This window comes from Monopterus albus, unplaced genomic scaffold (assembly GCF_001952655.1).
Source record: "Monopterus albus unplaced genomic scaffold, M_albus_1.0 scaffold100.1, whole genome shotgun sequence".
NCBI lineage: Eukaryota > Metazoa > Chordata > Actinopteri > Synbranchiformes > Synbranchidae > Monopterus > Monopterus albus.
This window is the reverse complement of record NW_018127980.1, coordinates 592,812-610,637: the sequence shown is the minus strand read 5'-3', so window position 1 is coordinate 610,637 and position 17,826 is coordinate 592,812. Positions and strand designations below refer to the sequence as shown.

The 17,826-nt window shown below is 40.2% G+C and overlaps 2 protein-coding genes and 1 non-coding gene across 5 annotated transcripts; 1 reads left to right on the top strand and 2 right to left on the bottom strand.

The window, feature by feature from the left end:
• Window positions 1-26: 26 nt before the first annotated feature.
• Window positions 27-4,340, bottom strand: cmbl (carboxymethylenebutenolidase homolog (Pseudomonas)). 3 transcript variants are annotated; one of them, XM_020609602.1, is made up of 6 exons: window positions 4,040-4,340; window positions 1,630-1,844; window positions 1,307-1,414; window positions 1,010-1,152; window positions 814-905; window positions 27-629 (listed from the first exon to the last, which is right to left on the bottom strand). In XM_020609602.1, exons 2-6 carry the CDS (start codon window positions 1,842-1,844, stop codon window positions 450-452), a joined length of 738 nt encoding a protein of 245 aa, XP_020465258.1. In that variant the 5' UTR covers window positions 4,040-4,340; the 3' UTR covers window positions 27-449. The 3 variants fall into 3 exon arrangements, with proteins under 3 accessions (XP_020465258.1, XP_020465257.1, XP_020465256.1); XM_020609601.1 differs by lacking the exon at window positions 4,040-4,340 and adding an exon at window positions 2,097-2,189 and having other exon boundaries at window positions 1,630-1,847; XM_020609600.1 differs by lacking the exon at window positions 4,040-4,340 and adding an exon at window positions 2,097-2,189 and having other exon boundaries at window positions 30-629.
• Window positions 2,433-2,506, bottom strand: trnat-agu (transfer RNA threonine (anticodon AGU)). Its single transcript has one exon. It is a non-coding gene; the product is annotated as a tRNA-Thr (tRNA).
• Window positions 3,522-16,972, top strand: marchf6 (E3 ubiquitin-protein ligase MARCH6). The gene is made up of 25 exons (XM_020609603.1): window positions 3,522-3,989; window positions 4,830-4,929; window positions 7,461-7,534; window positions 7,754-7,897; window positions 8,159-8,231; window positions 8,382-8,550; window positions 8,847-9,033; window positions 9,192-9,253; window positions 9,370-9,402; window positions 9,502-9,553; window positions 9,728-9,786; window positions 9,887-9,967; window positions 10,130-10,198; window positions 10,620-10,694; window positions 11,730-11,864; window positions 11,984-12,204; window positions 12,545-12,682; window positions 12,766-12,988; window positions 14,199-14,268; window positions 14,465-14,646; window positions 14,948-15,082; window positions 15,227-15,316; window positions 15,401-15,533; window positions 15,817-15,952; window positions 16,431-16,972. Exons 1-25 carry the CDS (start codon window positions 3,971-3,973, stop codon window positions 16,519-16,521), a joined length of 2,751 nt encoding a protein of 916 aa, XP_020465259.1. The 5' UTR covers window positions 3,522-3,970; the 3' UTR covers window positions 16,522-16,972.
• Window positions 16,973-17,826: the final 854 nt, after the last annotated feature.

Here is a 17,826-nt window from a genome sequence, read left to right as displayed (position 1 = left end):
CCTTCAGTGTCAAACCTGGTTTACAGTACATGTTTTATGGAAGTTAAAATTTAAAGGATCTGGCAAGCAAGTGTATAAAAAATTATCTGTCTGCATCCTACTTTTACAAGACAGTTTACTGCATCCATACAGTTTGCACAAGGCAGCGTTAAACATATCTGACATTTCACTGATATTACAATCACATTTTATTAGTATCTGAAGATCAGACACCCTCCAGGCCTTACAAAATAAAATGTAAATCATCTGGAGAAATTGTGGAATATCAACAATCAAAGAAAAATCATGAGCAATAGCAATCACCTTCACATTTTACATTTGGCCCTTTTAAGGATCTCATCCTGTATTGATGTCAGCTGGTCCTGATTAGAAGCATAGTTACTTGGCACCATTAGCCACTTGTGTTTAATGAGTAGCTTACTCTAGTGTGCTGTTTCTGACCTTCTCATTTAGATGTACTTGTTGAGCCAGTTGAGCATGTCTGTTCTGGCCTCCTGGATGCTGGGTTTGTCTGCAGGGTTGATGTCCTCTCTCTTGCGGTGGACAAACCCATGAGTCTGTCCAGGAAAGATCTTCACCTGGTAATCAACTGTGCATTTCTTCTTCAGTTTTACTTCAAGGGCTTCCACCTGAACAGCAAAGCAATGTAAGAAGAGGGTGTTTGTGGTCACATGGCATTTGAAATTAATACCTGCAGAGTGGTTCATGTACATTGCTGCTAGGATTCCACTTACTATAGTGCCATCAGTATCAATCTGAAAACAAAAGTGGATTTGTAAAAGATCAAAACCAACTGAGTTTTCGTATACTAACCTGGTCCAGTGGGATAACGTGATCGTTCTCCGCAAAGACAAACAGTGTGGGACTTTTCAGCCCATATATTTCTTCCCTCTCCTGGATGATCCCTGCGTAGTAACACATACGCCCATCAAACCGATGTACTGAACCATACTGCTTGCTCTTGTGCATCAATACATATGCAGTGAACTCTCATTTGGCAGTGACTTGCCATAGAATGATACTCCAGCTTTGACTTCTGGATACTGCAGAGCCAGGTAATGTGTGGCAGCCCCACCCCAGCAGAAGCCCACTGCTCCGATGTGTTTGGCCCCACACTGCTCCTTCAGGTACCTTAATACTACATCAACCTCTCTGGGGGGAGGGGGTTAATGGTCAATACTAATAAAATGATGCTACTATAGCGCTGAGATTAGCAAGCCATTAAGAAATCCACAGCGTGACAGTTACTCCACTTTATGATCTCAATGCAACATTCAACACTACACTGAGAGAAATGCACAGTTACTTGTTTATGTTTGTTGGCTTTTTGTCCTCATACCACTCCTGAAATTTGGACCAGTCATGTGATGGACTCCATGGCTCTTTTCCAACATAGAAATCTGGACAAACAGCACTGTTCAAAGCAAAATAATGGCATAAGAAACCACTGTTAGAAGGCAAACTGACCAACAAAACAGCAGATTTAAAGGGCTTCTACGTAGGTTAAGCATTCGCCCATTAAAATAACTAACCTAGTCATACATGCAGTATATAGTCTGTCTATTGCTTTTAGAGGCACAGGTGTGCCTGTCACTATCCACTCTTTGTGCTGCATTGATTTTTACGTACATGTATCCATTGGCAGACAGCATGTCAGCCATGTATCTTGTGTTGGGAAGCTGCCAGCCAAAGATGTCTTGTATGACAATAATAGCCTTGTCAGACACAGTGGATGGCTTCACTACATAAGCTTTAATGTGATCTATCTGGACCTCCTGGCCCAGCCCACCATACTCCATCCGATCACCAATATCACAGGGGCATGGTTTTGCTTCATTTGCCATCTGCTGAGAGAAATACAGACAGAAAGTCAGCTCAGGGGACAGCAGGAAAAGAATTAATCGCTTAAAGTGAAATTTAATATCTCTACCCTCTCTTCAGACCTGGAGGTCACATGCATGATTATGTAAGAGTTTGCACAAGACAGTGATAAAGTATTTTAGCACAAATAGCTCAACCTCAGCAGGCTATAACATCGCTTCAAACTAAATATAATTTCAATATGATTTTAAAATCAATTTACATAGATTACATACAGTACTGTTTCTGCTTTTCCGACGAGATAAAGGGCTCAAAAAGCTATAGCGAGAGTCCAACTAGGCGATTATAAAGTTCGTGTTACCGATGTCAAGTAGGTCAGACAAACAGTGAAATTGCTGTCGTTACCTTCAAAATAAAAGCTGCAGGTTCCGTTCAAAACTTGACATATTTTGTGATACACCTTTATTCTAAGTATTTTTATACCTATCTGGGACATAAAAAGTACATTAGATAAATTGTCATCTGTGAATGTTCACTTCACATAAAGCAAAAAATTTAAGGTGAGCCTATGGCAGTGTTTTGCATTTTCAACTACACTGTCTTTGCAATAAAGGCACCGCTGGGATTCGAACCCAGGATCTCCTGTTTACTAGACAGGCGCTTTAACCAACTAAGCCACGGCGCCGCTGATTTGCTTTGGATAATTCTAATTAATTTTCAATCATGTATTTGTTAGGTAAATAATATGGTTGGTTTATTTATGTGGTTAGTTATGGTTACTACCTCTTGTTATTATTACTATTTATTTTTTTTTGCCAGTCTCTTCCCATTGACTTGCACTCACATTCATGGGGGGGCTCTTCTTAAATAGGCAGTCATTAGGTAGTGGCCTATAGGCTGTTTGCGTAGCCTATGTATCTGTGATAATGATAGAAAAAATAAATAAAGTAGCACCTAGGAACAACAATTTAATTGTCAAAGGAAACACATACAACTGTCTCATTTTAATTAAAGATATAATAAACAAACGAGGAATGCCATTTCAAGAAGCTTTGTTTTGTAGTGCAATACCGAAACCAAGTACAAAAACTCTCATATCTGTTTCAGTATTGTATCTATTACATTTGTTTCTTTTCTTCTATTTCTTTATATGTTTGTTTTTGTTTTTACAGTACTCCTCGTAGTGCTTGTTTTAATATTGTTAATGTGGTAATAAGAGGGTCAAAATCAAAATGATATCTTGACCTTAAACGAACCCATAGCCACATGACGGGCTGTTACTAAAGTTTCCCTGCCGTAAATACCCATCATCGTAAAACGTGAACTTCTGAGGTAAAGTAAATGGCTATGCCACGACTGTGATGCGTTCACGCGGTGTTAGCACAGTGGAAATATTAGAAAAACACTCTTGTGTTAACCTTGCAGTCACACCATATTGACTGTTAAAATTGGAAACTTTTGTTGTGTTAAGTGTTGTAGCAATTCGCTACCACACAAGGCCAATGCGAAAGGATTTTCCTATGGCTAGATCCCAAAGACCGGGAGTAGATTATGTGGGAAGTGGTGTGTTTCCCGGTAGATATGTGTTTTCTCAAACCTTAATATGAACCTAATCTTCGCCTAAATTGGTCGTGTTTTAGGGTGCTTAACTTCAACTTACCCTATATAATTACTTCAGCCTACTGCTGAGTTTTAGGATCTAATGTTTACTAACTTAATATTACCAATTGAGTAAGAACTCGATTGCTCGTTTAAAGGATATGACGTGAACGCGTCAGGCTCGGGATCTGATGAACTGTTGTGATGGGGTAACAGTAACGTTAGCACACGCGTTAGCTAGTTTAGCTAGTTGTGTCCAAGGTTTTACCCGTAACTTCAGCAACAGTTAGGATGTAACGTTTTCCAGCTTTATACTATTATCTTAAAATACGCTGTAAAAGTAAAAGCTTTGTCTAGCTGCGAGCATTAGGCTGATGTGAGAGGACAACGAAGCAAGCGTTGGGAAACCATTTTATGATTGTCAGTGCATCTGACAGTTGAGCATAACGTTACACTCATCTCACTAGCTTAATTTAACTTTGTCGTGAATGGGTTAACTGTACAAGGGGCTCGTACTGGCAGAAACGGTGACCCGTGCTTAGCAAACAACATGGATACTGCCGAAGAAGGTAAGTAACCGAAGACGTCTCGTATCCCAGCTGGGGTTTACTAGCATTACCTTTGTAAGCGAATCAGCGACAGCCAAGCTTGCCGCTGAGGTGGCCTGCTAGTGGACAACTTCGCTGAATAGCATATAGCTTTAATAACCTTTCAGAATAGTTAGAGGCGAATTCGGGAAGCCAGGAGAACAGTGTTTAACGTTTTAATGGTAGTGTGAAGCAGAAATGTGGTAGAGAGCGTCGAAATGACCAGACGTTTCTGGCGATGTCATCAGTCGCCTGATGTATCACCATACAGATAGGTGAAGTTTCTTGTGTAACTCGCTTAGCTCCATGTATGTATATAGCAGGGATTTTCAACACAACAGTGGTCCGCGGACCGCTGGTGCTCCGTGAAGGCGTGACTGATGTACCCTGACCATGTATTCAGTAATGTAGTTTTACTGTGGGCATCACTATTTTTATCTTTTCAGCATTAAAATGGTGCTAATGTGGTGTAGTTAACTGTGGTCCTCCAGCTGCCTCTTAATCAGTGGTGGTCCCTGTGTCACAGTCATGTGAAATCCCCTTGTGTATAGAGTCCCGTAGTAGTGAGTTCTAAAGCCTAAAACAGAATTGGCATTTTTGTATGTCTGGTTCCCTTGCCCTGAAGTCTATCTAACATTACTGGGTGTACCGCTCACGGTTAAATTCTTACTTCTTGCCTATAAATGCAGCCAGCAGAGGCCCTGAAGGTACCCCAGTCCCCACGCTTCATTTGTATAACATTATCTCCGGATTTCTTGGCTTTGGTGATGGGTATCACATAGCTACTCACATATGTGTATGTGTTTGTGTTTGTGTGTGCAGCTGATATTTGTCGTGTGTGCCGCTCTGAGGGGACCCCAGAGAAACCTCTGTACCACCCCTGTGTCTGCACTGGCAGTATTAAGTTTATCCATCAGGAATGGTAAGTGTGTTTGGCTGTTTCTAACCACTGGGGAGTTGGAATTATTGTTACTGGTCAAGTAAACATTCCCCCATTCTCCCCAGAGTCGAGACAACTTTTCCCTTTTCAGGCACATTTACATGTGCAAAAAAAAAAAAAATGCAGTTGACACAATTGTAATTGGGTTAAGTTTGCTTTGCACCGCTGCAATTAAGACAGACTGCAAATAACTGATTGTGAAGAGTTTGGTCAGTCTAGTTCAGTGTCTCATACATGTATTTCAGTTAATTATTACTAAAAAGCCACAATATAATCTATCATATACACTATGCTGGCTGTGGGTACATTGACACAAATTGTAAGGTACCCAGCCAAGGGAATATTTTGTACAAAATATCTTTGTTGCATAGATTTCTTCTTAATGTCCTGTACTGCATGTCCTAGTCTTGTTCTCATTTATGTTTGTTACTTGGTTACTGATTAGTTATGATTATGATCAGAAAACTACAGTTTATTGCAAATAGTCTAACTTAATCAAAAAGCCCAATGTAATGTGTAAACTGGAATTTCATTTTTGTTATTTCAAGGTGATTAAGACATTGCAGTGTTTCCCATACATTAACTTACTTGAGGTTGTTTTTTTAACACAACTCTGTCAAGTGCAGAGATCCAACTCTTGTAACATGTTATTAGCAAGCTAGTAAAGCTGGCTAAGCTAACATGAGAATACATGGGGTTAACATGCTGCATATAGTGCGGATGTATATAGACTGTTCTGCAAGTGGATAAAGGTAGTGCTAGCTCATAAACTTTGACGCTGAATATTTGTCCCCTCAGTCAAGGAGAATATTGAAAACCACAGGTGGGAAAGTTGATCAGTATGATTAGCAATCCAGCAGATTAATTTAGAATATTTACTGGCTTCAACCAGTGCCGGTGAAGCAGAAAGAATGATGTAGGAGAGAGGAGAGCAACAGCCAGCATGCTGCTGTGAGAGGGCCAGCTAGTGCAGGACGGACAGGTCATATGAACAGCATAACAGCACAGTGGTAACCCACTATAATATATATTTTTTAAAAGGTGTGGACCCCCTGCCTCTCCATGAACTACTGCTACAAGAAGAATCTAATTCTGTGGGAAATACTGCATTAGATAATGTGAACAGATTGTGCACTCCTATAGCAGTGGCTTGATAATAAATGTAATAGAAGAATCATTAAAAGGTTACAGAACAGGTTCGTTCACTATCACATCCACTTTACGTAGTAATCAACATTAGTGGCCTTCAGTGTGGTATTCTTGGCATGGGGAAAACAATACTAGCCTGTGCATTGTACTGTGTTCTCATCTCTCCAGCGTGCAAGTGTCACTAGTTACAAGAGCATCAGGTGGTTGGAAATCCCCAGGTAGAAACAGATTGGTGTGTGGTAATTGTTGAACCTCAGTCTGTGTCCACATTAATCCACAGTCACGACCCAAAATATAGAGTATCAACCTATTATGTCAGGATAATGTTGATCGCATGTACCTAGCAGGCTGACGCTGAGTGCAGGCCATTTGACAACATTTGATTTCCATATATTTCTTCACTGAGGTAGCTGGTTAAAGAGTGTGGTTAATATATACGGAATATGTTGTTGTAATATAAAGATTGCAATCTCAGTCAACACTTTAAGATGAAACATGCTGGAAAAGAGCCACAGAAATCTGTCACAAAAGAGAAAGCTTAAAAAAAAACAACAGCAAGACAGGTAATCTAATATTAACAAATATACCTGAATGATTTGTGTCAGAAAATGTATTTCTTTAAATGACTGGGTTGGAAAACTTTTGTTTCTGTTGCTGCGATACTAGTTAGCATACTTGTTCAAGTCTATTAACAAAGTTAGCATACTTGTTCAAGTCTATTAACTAAATAACTGTTGATGGGCAAATTAACCTCTACAGATGTAGTCGCTTCATGTTTTTGTTCAGAAAATGTATTACCTTGAATAAGCACTGTAGTTGGCAAAACAGGTTTACAGCCTAATGACATAATGTGCCACTCTTAAATTTCTGATGCAATAAACTAATCATATTCTGTTCAGCATGTTTTTATTAGCAGAAATTACATTAGCCTTCATTACAACAATCTGGGGGTTGTGTTATTATATGCAATATGCTAATACAATTCAGAAGTAGCTGATAGACCCTTTTCTTTTAGTTGTTAGAGAAAGAGTGGTTTCTCATGACTAATATGTTCATATTCAGTATGTTTTGGGTTCAGAGGTCCTGGGGCGCTTACCACATTTGGATGTCATTGCACTAGAACCCATAAAAAAGATAATCAACACTAAAGGCTTCATCCTAGACGGTGGTTTATATTTCAAGCACAGGAATTGTGTCTAGTAATGGTGTAATTCTATGTTGGATATGGTTTGTGCAAGTGAGCTAAAACATTCAAACAATGGACCAAAAAAAGTCTTAGCCAAATTCACACATGCAAACATTTTCACATGTTTTAGGTTGTTAAATTGTGTACTGCTTTTGACCATTTAAATCTTGCTTTACAGTTTGGTCCAGTGGCTGAAACACAGCAGGAAAGAGTACTGTGAATTATGCAAGCACAGATTTGCTTTCACACCCAGTAAGTTCATGTGGGATTCATCCACTTTCATCTAATAAACTGCCTCAATTTCCATACTTGTCTTACAGATGGGGCCATATAGTTCTGTTTTGTTTTTTTTACATGTGAATGATTCGGAATTGTTTTTTTGTTACTTCTCATTTTTAAATAATTCAAATAACCAGTAGAAAATTATTGCACAGAAAAGATGATTTGAATGTCTTTCTCTTTCCGCACAAGTCTACTCCCCAGACATGCCGTCACGTCTACCCATACAGGACATTTGTGCCGGACTGCTGACTAGTGTGGGCACGGCCATTCGCTACTGGTTCCATTACACATTGGTGGCCTTTGCATGGCTCGGAGTGGTACCTCTCACTGCATGTAAGTAGCACACTCACAGATGCAACTGTGGAGATTAAGTGAAAGCTGCAGTGTTCCTCCCACATGCAGAATTACCCATTTTATACTGTTCTACTGTTATGGCCAAGTAGGCTTAAGCAAAGTGTTTTATGCTCACATGTAGGCACTTTGATACACATTTCCACTTTCTTACTTAATTCTTGCATTTTGCGTAAGTTGTTTCATTAATAATTAGTTTCATGTTTGTAGAATGACACATTGATAATGGTCTTTGTTATTCAGGTCGCATCTACAAGTGTCTGTTTACTGGCTCTGTGAGCTCCCTTTTGACACTGCCATTGGACATGCTGTCTACGTGAGTGATGATTCGAGTACTCTCCGGCACTATACGATATGGCATGGAAAATAGTGTTAAATTTGAAAGAAAAGCTAGTGTGTTTTACTTGAAATATCCTCATTTCCCTGTAACTTAATTTTTTAGTGTTTCTGTTTTGTGTTCCTGCAGAGAGAATCTGCTTGCAGATTGTCTACAGGGATGCTTTGTGGTCACCTGCACCCTGTGTGCATTTATCAGTTTGGTGTGGCTCAGAGAACAGATAGTCCACGGTGGTGCTCCCCAGTGGTTAGAGCAACACCAGCCGCCACCACCCAATGTGGCTGGACAAGCTAATGAGGTACATTCATTGATTGTCAATAAAGCCAGTAATTTCTTTTATTTAAAAAAAATGTAAAGGAACACCATTAAAAAGATGAAATGTTCAATGATTCTGCCTTCTGAGAATATATGAACATCTTATAGCCAGGTGAAGAATGAAGATATTGATGTTAAGAGGGCTCTGTGTGAATACACGTGTCATAACGACTTGGCTGTCAGAGCGCTTCATGTACATCCAGTCCTAATAACTCACATAGTCGCTGGCATTGTCGTCTCCGTATATTAAAGCCATGCATCTGGTCCTCTCACTGTTAGGCACAAGCTGCAGGTCAGGGAGCAGCTGATGATCCCCCTGCTGCCCAGCCAGTCCCTGCTGATCCTCCAGCCCAGAACGAAGCAGACCCTGAGCCCCCTGATGCCCCCGCAGACCAGGGTGATGATCCAGACCTGGAAGAAGAGGGAGCGGCCGCTGAAGATGCAGACCCTAACAATGGCGCACAAGGTCAGGATGTGATAAGGAACAATTATTCAGATTAGAATCTCTGGCGATTTTTTTCTGGCAGTGTAATTTTGGTTAATACAAAAGTTGTCATATTTTTTTAAGTTCCTGTTCAATGTATTAATCTTCATTGCATTTCAAGTTGCTCTCTTTGTCTGTAGATGACATGAACTGGAATGCTTTGGAGTGGGACAGAGCGGCAGAGGAGCTCACCTGGGAAAGGGTAACTTTGCATAACATTATATTACTCCAAAGTACACAACTTAAAAAGCTGTAGAGGATTTTATCATGTGTGTTATATGTACACATATACACTTAAAATCTTTGTTTTCCTTTTAGATGCTTGGTCTGGATGGTTCACTGGTATTTTTGGTAAGACTATATTCTTAATAGTTTTGTCATAAATCTGTTTTGATGAGGCGTGTGCAGGTAATATCTTAACATGTGATGATTTTTGTCTTTGTCCTGTAGGAGCATGTTTTCTGGGTGGTGTCACTCAACACACTCTTCATCCTGGTCTTTGGTGAGTAGACTGACATTAGGATGTACCATAAGCGTGAAGATACACTGATCCTGATGCTTTATATTAAAATAAAGGCACACTTAAAATAATTATCTATTATGTGGTTATCATAATTGTGTGTGTGTATATACATTATAATGGAAAAGTGTGTTCTCTGTTTCTGTATTTATTCAGCATTTTGTCCCTACCACATTGGACACTTCTCCGTTGTCGGTCTTGGTTTTGAGGAATATGTAAGAAACTGCTTTCATCAGCTCAGCTTTATAATCCAGCAGTGTATGTCATGAACTATACTTTTAAATTTGCTGACCACTACTTTGTACATTACTTCAGGTCCAAGCCTCCCACTTTGAGGGTTTAATCACTACCATTGTGGGATACGTACTTCTGGCCATGACTCTCATTCTCTGCCATGTATCCTTTCAACTAAATACATCTGTCCCCTGTACTTGACTGACGTGTAAAATCTAAGACAAGCAGAATTCAGTTGGCTTTAATCTCACATTATTACAGGGCACTCCATGCATATGTAAGTGTGTGCACAGTGCCAGCGTTGATCCTTAATGGCTTTCTCAGGGCCTGGCTGCTCTGGTCAGGTTCCAGCGCTCCCGACGTCTCCTTGGAGTCTGCTACATTGTTGTTAAGGTAATGCCTTTAAGTGCATTTCTGCTGCATGAAACAAGAACTTTGGGCTTTCCTTTGTGGAAAAAAACAGAAGTATTCACTTACTGAGATTTACTACTTGAGTACAACACTGATTTGGTTTATATGCAAACGTGTGCATACGTAAGCTGAGGAAATCATTTATTGCACTATGTCTCAAAATAATCCAGATAAATGGCTTGGGATGGCCCTGTCCATTTTCTAGGTGCCCTGCAATTAAGAGAACAACTACAAAGGCTGACCTTTAACTCACTGTCATGTTATCACATACACTGTCTTTACAGAAAAACTGAATGAGAAAAGAATAGTCACATTAACAGCTTTTATGGAGATGTTTGAAATTAGTCTTCAGTTTATTCACATATGGTGTAAACTTGCTGAGACAGTTCTGCTTCTATTACAGGTCTCTCTGCTGGTTGTTGTGGAGATCGGTGTGTTTCCACTTATCTGTGGCTGGTGGCTTGACATCTGTCGATTAGTAAGACACTCTTGTTCTACTTCTTATAAGGACTTTCACCAACCATATCTCTATTTTTCTAACAATAATCTCATTCCTCATTTTTGAAAGCTCTTCACACTTGTCTACATTTTTAATTTAAATGGTGTATTTAGTTTGGATTGAAAGCCAAACATTAATTGATATCATGGGTAGCAAGGTCAGTATATTTCATACTTCATGTCTTTGTTTGATGTAGTTATAGATACAGTCCCATATTTTATAGTGATGAATAATTTTCTGAAATAGTATCTAGTTTTCTGTTTGCCCTAAAAGGTTTCAGTAACAGTAAGTGTCATTTTCTGAATTTGTCTCTTTTCCGTATATAATTTTAATGGATGCCTCTGTGTTGATTTCTTAAATTGACAATGGTGTAGCCTTTCCTGTGGAGGCATCCATTACTGCCACTGAAGTTGCTTTTAACAAGGTTGTCTGGCACACAGACAGAAGCAGATGCTGTTGATCACACAGCTCATACATTTATTAATATGGAAAAACAGTTGGAGAGAGTTGTTTATACCTCTGTTGTGGCTCTCACTCTCTTTGTCTATGAGTCACTGTGAGTCAGTGAGTTTGGCACAGTGTCAGAAAACAAAGTTGTTCTCCATCTCCAGCTACTATCTAAGCTGGCCCACCTATGCTGTATGGTTTCCTAAGACCGCCCCATGTAAATCATCCTCCCTTAGTTTAGGTGGAGCAGAAAGCGACCATGTCCCTCTTAAAAATGTAAAACCTAAGACATCTAAAATATGCATTGTTGTTAAAGGTAAAAAATGGAAAACAACAGAACTTGTTTATGTGAATAATGGCCATGTGGTATATGCACCAATATGAAAAATGGAACTTTCAGCAATAGTGAAGGAATCCTTCATCCTGCATGTACTCTCAGGACATTTTTGAGTTTTCCCTAATTTTAGCATGTGCAAATGTTATTCAAAGCACATTTAATCATCTAGCCAACTGTGCATTCACCTAACAAAGACAAGTAATTAGAAATTGAATGCTTGCCTTCTACAGGAGATGTTTGATGCCTCTCTGAAAGACAGAGAGTTAAGTTTTAAATCAGCTCCTGGTACCACCATGTTCCTACACTGGCTTGTCGGGATGGTCTATGTCTTCTACTTTGCCTCTTTCATCCTTTTACTCAGAGAGGTAAGATTACCAAATCTAACATTTGTTTGCATAAATTGCGGGTTAGTTTTGTTTTAAAAGATCATACTGTAAGTTTAAAAAATCATCTTCAGATATGATTGCTGTGGTTTGTCTGTCAGGTTCTGAGGCCTGGAGTGCTGTGGTTTCTGAGAAACCTCAATGACCCAGATTTTAACCCGGTGCAGGAGATGATTCACTTGCCCATCTACAGGCACCTGCGGCGGTTCATTCTGTCCGTCGTGGTGTTTGGCTCTATCGTGTTGCTCATGCTGTGGCTGCCCATCAGGCTGATTAAACTACTGCTACCCACATTTCTTCCATACAATGTCATGCTCTACAGGTAACCAGCAGAAATAACAAAATTATAAGTCACTTAGCAATAAAGTAGCAGTGGTGGGTGGATCCACTTCAGGCCAGATGGCCACAACATGTTATTGCAGTACATTTAGAACTAAAGAGGACGTATTGGCCATATTGCCAAACCAACTTGCTGATTAGAATAAGTTGTTGTGACTTGCTTGTTTGAGTGTATGCTAACATAAGAGAGAAAATAGATACTTGGAAATCAGATTTCTGTCACTTCAGTTGTGGAGCATAAGAACTGTTCTATTCAGCCATCTGGTACATGCGCTTGTACACACTGTTGAAATACCTCTTTCTGTTCACCTCTTTCATCTCAGTGATGCCCCAGTCAGTGAGCTGTCTTTGGAGCTATTATTACTTCAGGTTGTGCTCCCTGCTCTGCTGGAGCAAGGACACACTCGCCAGTGGCTCAAAGGCCTGGTCAGGGCCTGGACAGTCAGTGCTGGATATTTACTGTAAGTCAAGATTGAATACACTTTACAAGATTTAAAAATGTTTAATTCTCTCTAACCATTCAATGACTTCTTTGTCTCCACAGAGACCTCCACTCATACCTCCTCGGGGAGCAAGAGGACAACAATGCCAACCAGCCTGTGAACAACAACAATAATAACAATCCTCCACTTGGCCACCATAATAATAATAACAACCCTGCCCCAGCAGTCGGTGAGGGGCTGCATGCAGCCCATCAGGCCATCCTGCAACAAGGGGGGCCAGTGGGTTTTCAACCCTACCACCGACCCCTTCGCTTCCCATTTAGGGTGAGACGCTCCCGTGATTTTGACCATTTGCCCTGCTGTTTCTGGAGCAGGTTCTAAGGAATTAACTGTTTTAATCTTTCATTTTAGTGCAGTACAACTTCTGCATTTGTTTGATTTCTAGTGATGAGATGTTACAATTCCTTCATTCATGGATTCAGGCTTAGCCTTCGCAGTGTTTTATGAAATTATTACTATGGGCTGGAAAACCACACAGCCACAGAATGTATTTAAGGCAACCAGCTCAGTTTTAGTAAGACAGTGAAAAAGCTACCATGAGATTTGCAAAGGCAAATTTTCTGAGAATTGGCAACAACTTCTTTATTTATAGTTATATCACCACTCACAGGGGCTATAGTTGGAGGCAGCAGGGATGCAGAGATTTAACATTGTATGTGAAGATGATGTACAAAACTAGCTAAACATTAATGTGAATACTTTCTTATCAATTGTAACTGATGAACTACAGTTTTTTCCATTCAGAAAGAAAAATATACACTTGTTCATAGATATCATCAGTCTGCAGACAACCTGTCTGTAAATGGAGACAATTTAGTGCTGTGGCTATTATGACAGCAGGGCGGTGACCCTAAACACTGAAGGCAATCTACTACACAATGACCTCAAACAAAGACAGTCCAGCTGTTAGAGTGGCCCAGTCAGAGCCCAGACTCAATAGAAATGCCGTGGAATGAGCTCAGAGGGCTGTTCACACCAGACACCCTAAGAATATGACCTGATCTGAGGCAGTGAAGAAGATCTTTCTGAATGCTGTGCACATTTGATCCACAGCTACTGAAAGTACCTGTCTGGAGTGTTTGCTGCCAATAGAGATTTAATCAGTTATTAAATCTGAGGGTTCACTTGTTTTGCACCAGCAGTGAACATGCATAATGGCTGTGGTCTATAAAGGGACAAGAACAGTTTGTGTGTTATTAACTTAAGCACACAGTGTTTGTCTTTATTATTATATTGTTATATAGTATATTGTTTGTCTTATATTATTATTTGATCACATTTTATGATCAAATAATGTAGAAAACCAAGTAATTCTAAATGGTTCACATGCTTTTTCTTGCCACTGTTTCTTAGTTATAGTTTAGAAAATACATTACAGATATTTTTAATGGTGTTGCAGGGAATGGGAACTCATCTAAGTTTGATTACTCTTCTATGTTCACCTCCATTCTAAAACGTGTGCCCCTTCTTTTAGATTGTGTTGCTGATAGCTTTCATGTGCATCACCCTGCTGGTGGCCAGTCTGGTGTGTCTAACCCTACCAGGTGAGATGTGGTGGCGTGTTACACAAGCAGCAGTTTGTTTGCTACTCTGTAGACCACACCCAAACCATAATTGAAAGGTGTCTATGCTGTTGAAAGTGTTCTAAACTCAAACAGTAATTTACATTTTCCTCAGCGAGACTGTTTCTAGCTTTGATGATTGTGTGGTCATGTATAGTATGCTTGTCGTGTGTTTCAGTGTTCACTGGGCGTTGGCTCATGTCCTTCTGGACAGGAAACTCTAAGATCCACGAGCTGTACACAGCAGCATGTGGCCTGTATGTCTGCTGGCTGTCTATCCGTGGAGCCACTGTGCTGCTTGCCTGGATGCCCCAGGGACGCACAGTCATCATTCACAAAGTCCAGGAGTGGACTCTCATGGTAAGCAGCAGTGAGCAGCCTGTTAGCAAACCCCAAAACTGGGCAGCACAGTGGTGTTGTGGACACTTCTTGTCTCTCCAGCCATTTCTTTGTCAAGAACTGCGCCTGAATGCACGGTCAGTGTTAAATGGTTTGTTTTTAGTTGTGTTTTTTTTTTTTTTTTTTTTTTTTTTGTCCCATGAAGGTAGGAATCTGCTAAGTAATGAGGAATAAAACTTAAACTGTCGTTCTTGGTCCCATAAATTATTGAAGCTTCATGATTAATTATGTTAATTGTTTGCACTGTCTTTTGTTTGTTTAGATCCTGAAGACCCTGGTTGTAGCTTTGCTGATTGCAGGAGTCATCCCGTTGTTACTGGGCCTGCTGTTTGAACTGGTCATTGTGGCTCCACTCAGGGTGCCCCTGGACCAAACACCCCTTTTCTACCCCTGGCAGGTATGATTGTGAGCATGCTTGTTCTTTTTGTGTGTGTGTGTTTGTGTTTGTCACGTGTACTCCCATAGGATCCTGGAAGTTCTGTTTGAGAAAATATTTTGAATAAAGGAGTTCTTACATTCGTGTTCATGCTGCTGTGTGCAGGACTGGGCTCTTGGAGTGCTTCATGCCAAAATCATTGCTGCCATCACTCTTATGGGGCCTCAGTGGTGGCTCAAGACTGTTATTGAGCAGGTGAGCTTGTATACAAACAGACCAAAATGTCTTTTTATTCTGTTGCAGTTAGCTGTACTATATGATAACTGTGAACTTCCTCAGGTTTATGCAAATGGAATTCGCAACATTGATCTCCAGTTCATCATTCGTAAACTGGCAGCTCCAGTCATCACAGTGCTGCTACTGTCCTTGTGTGTCCCCTATGTGATCGCTGCTGGTGTGGTGCCTGCTGTAGGTGAGTGTCTGACTACATGTGAATCAGAATGTTTGATTAGTCAGTTTCTATTTTGGCTTCTGATTTAACCTACTCAGACTGAGATTTGTCAGACCAAACCTCATGTGCCACACTTGGAGATAAATATCAGTAAATGCCCTATTCTAAATTGAAGAATGTATACAATCTGAGGAGACAAGGAAGTGGAATAAATCCTAAAGCCATCACCATGAAGCACTGACAGTTTCCAGCTAATGGGACTTTTGTTGAAACACTATATAACTGAAATGTGTTGCTTCCACAGGAGTGACCCCAGAGATGGAGATTCTAATGCAAAGGAGAATCTACCCGTTCCTCTTGATGGTGGTCTCGCTTATTGGCATTCTGTCATTCCAGATCCGACAGTTTAAACGCCTTTATGAACACATCAAGAATGACAAGTAAGGCTTTTTAGCTTGGGGTCTATCTGTAAGAGATGTGCTGTACAATTTGGAGTGGAGTTCTTAACAGTTTGTGTTTGGTCAAGTCAAATATCACAAATCCCAAATTTGCCTCATGGGATGATGAGAGGCTTTGTAACACATGAACCTTTGGGTGGTAATTGTAAATTCTAGTTGGTTAGTTAGCCTATGCTGACATTCTGCAGTGGATTGCATTCACCACTGAGGGCTCGGGGAAATGACGCGGCCCCGTGTGGTGAAAGAGTTAAGATCTGGTTCAACTTTTGCAATTTATGCAACCAGCTCATGATGGCATGTTGTCACACTTTGAATCATGCTTTGAATATACTGTTTCACAATGCATTGTTATACCTAGTAAATAAAGTCTTTGAAGTAGAAGAACTGTAACTCCAGCACTGGATTTCTTGAAAAATTTAGAATTACAGCAGCTATATTTTGATAATCTCTGTCTTCTCAGGTACTTGGTTGGCCAGAGGCTTGTCAACTATGAACGGAAAGCTGGAAGAGCGAGCTCAGTCCCCCTGTCCAACCCTGTTGTTGTAGAATAGATTTTCATGTTACAGGCTGCTACATTTTTCCACCTCCTGTGAACATTCTGTCCTCCACCCCTTACCCCACCTCTTTTTCATTTTCACCTCAGATTTTGGACTGTAATCCTTTTGAATCTCCTGTGGATCTATGTGGATTTGATGGGTGTTGTTTCATTTCTTGAATACCCTTTTAATGGTATCAGAAAATGTATTATAATCAGTTGAGTAATCCCCTGAGAGAAAGCAGGAGGACAAAGACATTTGAAATGAAGACATTTAAAGCTCAACATCTGTATTGTCGTTCATGCCTTGCTTTGTAAAGTGCTGTCTGATATTTGTACATGTGTAAATACTTTGAGCGCAGACGTAGTCTTATAAACAAAGATGGATATGGATTAATGCAATGACCATTGTACATCTTAAAAGTGTATGTTTAATTTATTACATAAACTGACAATTGATCTTGTCACCTGTGTTGTCAAGTCAAAGTGTATGCATATAATGTGGTTAGGGATCCACCAATACCAGTATCTGGTCAGATACCACACTCTAGTAGACCGACTTGCACTCATTAAAGTCATCTAATACTATGCACAATACCACTTAATATTACATTAACCTCACCACATCGGCCTCACGCTGGTCGTTACATGGGCAAGAAGAAATTTCAGCAGTTCGAAGATGAGTTAAGTGACAAAAATAAAGCTAACTGCATGTTCTGCTTCTCTGCAGGTACAGACAAGGTTGTATTTATTGAGTTGACAACACTGTATATGTGCATCAAAATCCACCAGAGATTATGAGCAGTTTATCAAACTCCTGTTGAGCAAGCAGAACACAAACTTGATGATTCACCTCTACTCAACTTGCCTGGTCCCCTGTTGACACACTTGTGAAATATTTGAGAGCAGACGTTTACTGCTCCTGTCTGTTCTACGATTTTTCACATCTTCTACATTTTCAAGTCTTTGAACAAATTCTACAACTATTAAAATGCCTCCAAGAGGGAAAAGAGCTAATAAATCAGAGGCGAATGAGGATGTTGAGGCAGAAGAGGATTATATTTCAGCGGCGCTGAGAGATGTTGAGTCAGCAGAAGCAGATGTACACCGCACTGCTGAGCCAACAACAAGACAACTTCAAAGGTTTTGTGCAACTACTTATGGAGACATAACGAGACTCGACGACATGACCAGAGAAATACAGGAGATAAAAACGAGTTTGCAGTTTACCCAGCGAGATGTGGATGTGATTAAAGCAGCCATGGGTGAACAGAAAATACAAACCAAGGAAACAAGGGATGATGTCTACAAAACTTGTGAG

Coding starts and splice junctions, on each gene's coding strand:
- cmbl (XM_020609602.1), bottom strand. CDS start 1,844: ATGGCAAATGAAGCAAAACCATGCCCCTGTGATATTGGTGATCGGATG. Junction 1,415..1,629: donor CTGTCTGCCAATGGATACAT/GTACGTAAAAAT, acceptor TGCTTTGAACAG/TGCTGTTTGTCCAGATTTCT. Junction 630..813: donor ACGTTATCCCACTGGACCAG/GTTAGTATACGA, acceptor TTTGCTGTTCAG/GTGGAAGCCCTTGAAGTAAA.
- marchf6 (XM_020609603.1), top strand. Junction 7,535..7,753: donor CAGATTTGCTTTCACACCCA/GTAAGTTCATGT, acceptor TTTCCGCACAAG/TCTACTCCCCAGACATGCCG. Junction 12,205..12,544: donor TACAATGTCATGCTCTACAG/GTAACCAGCAGA, acceptor CTTTCATCTCAG/TGATGCCCCAGTCAGTGAGC.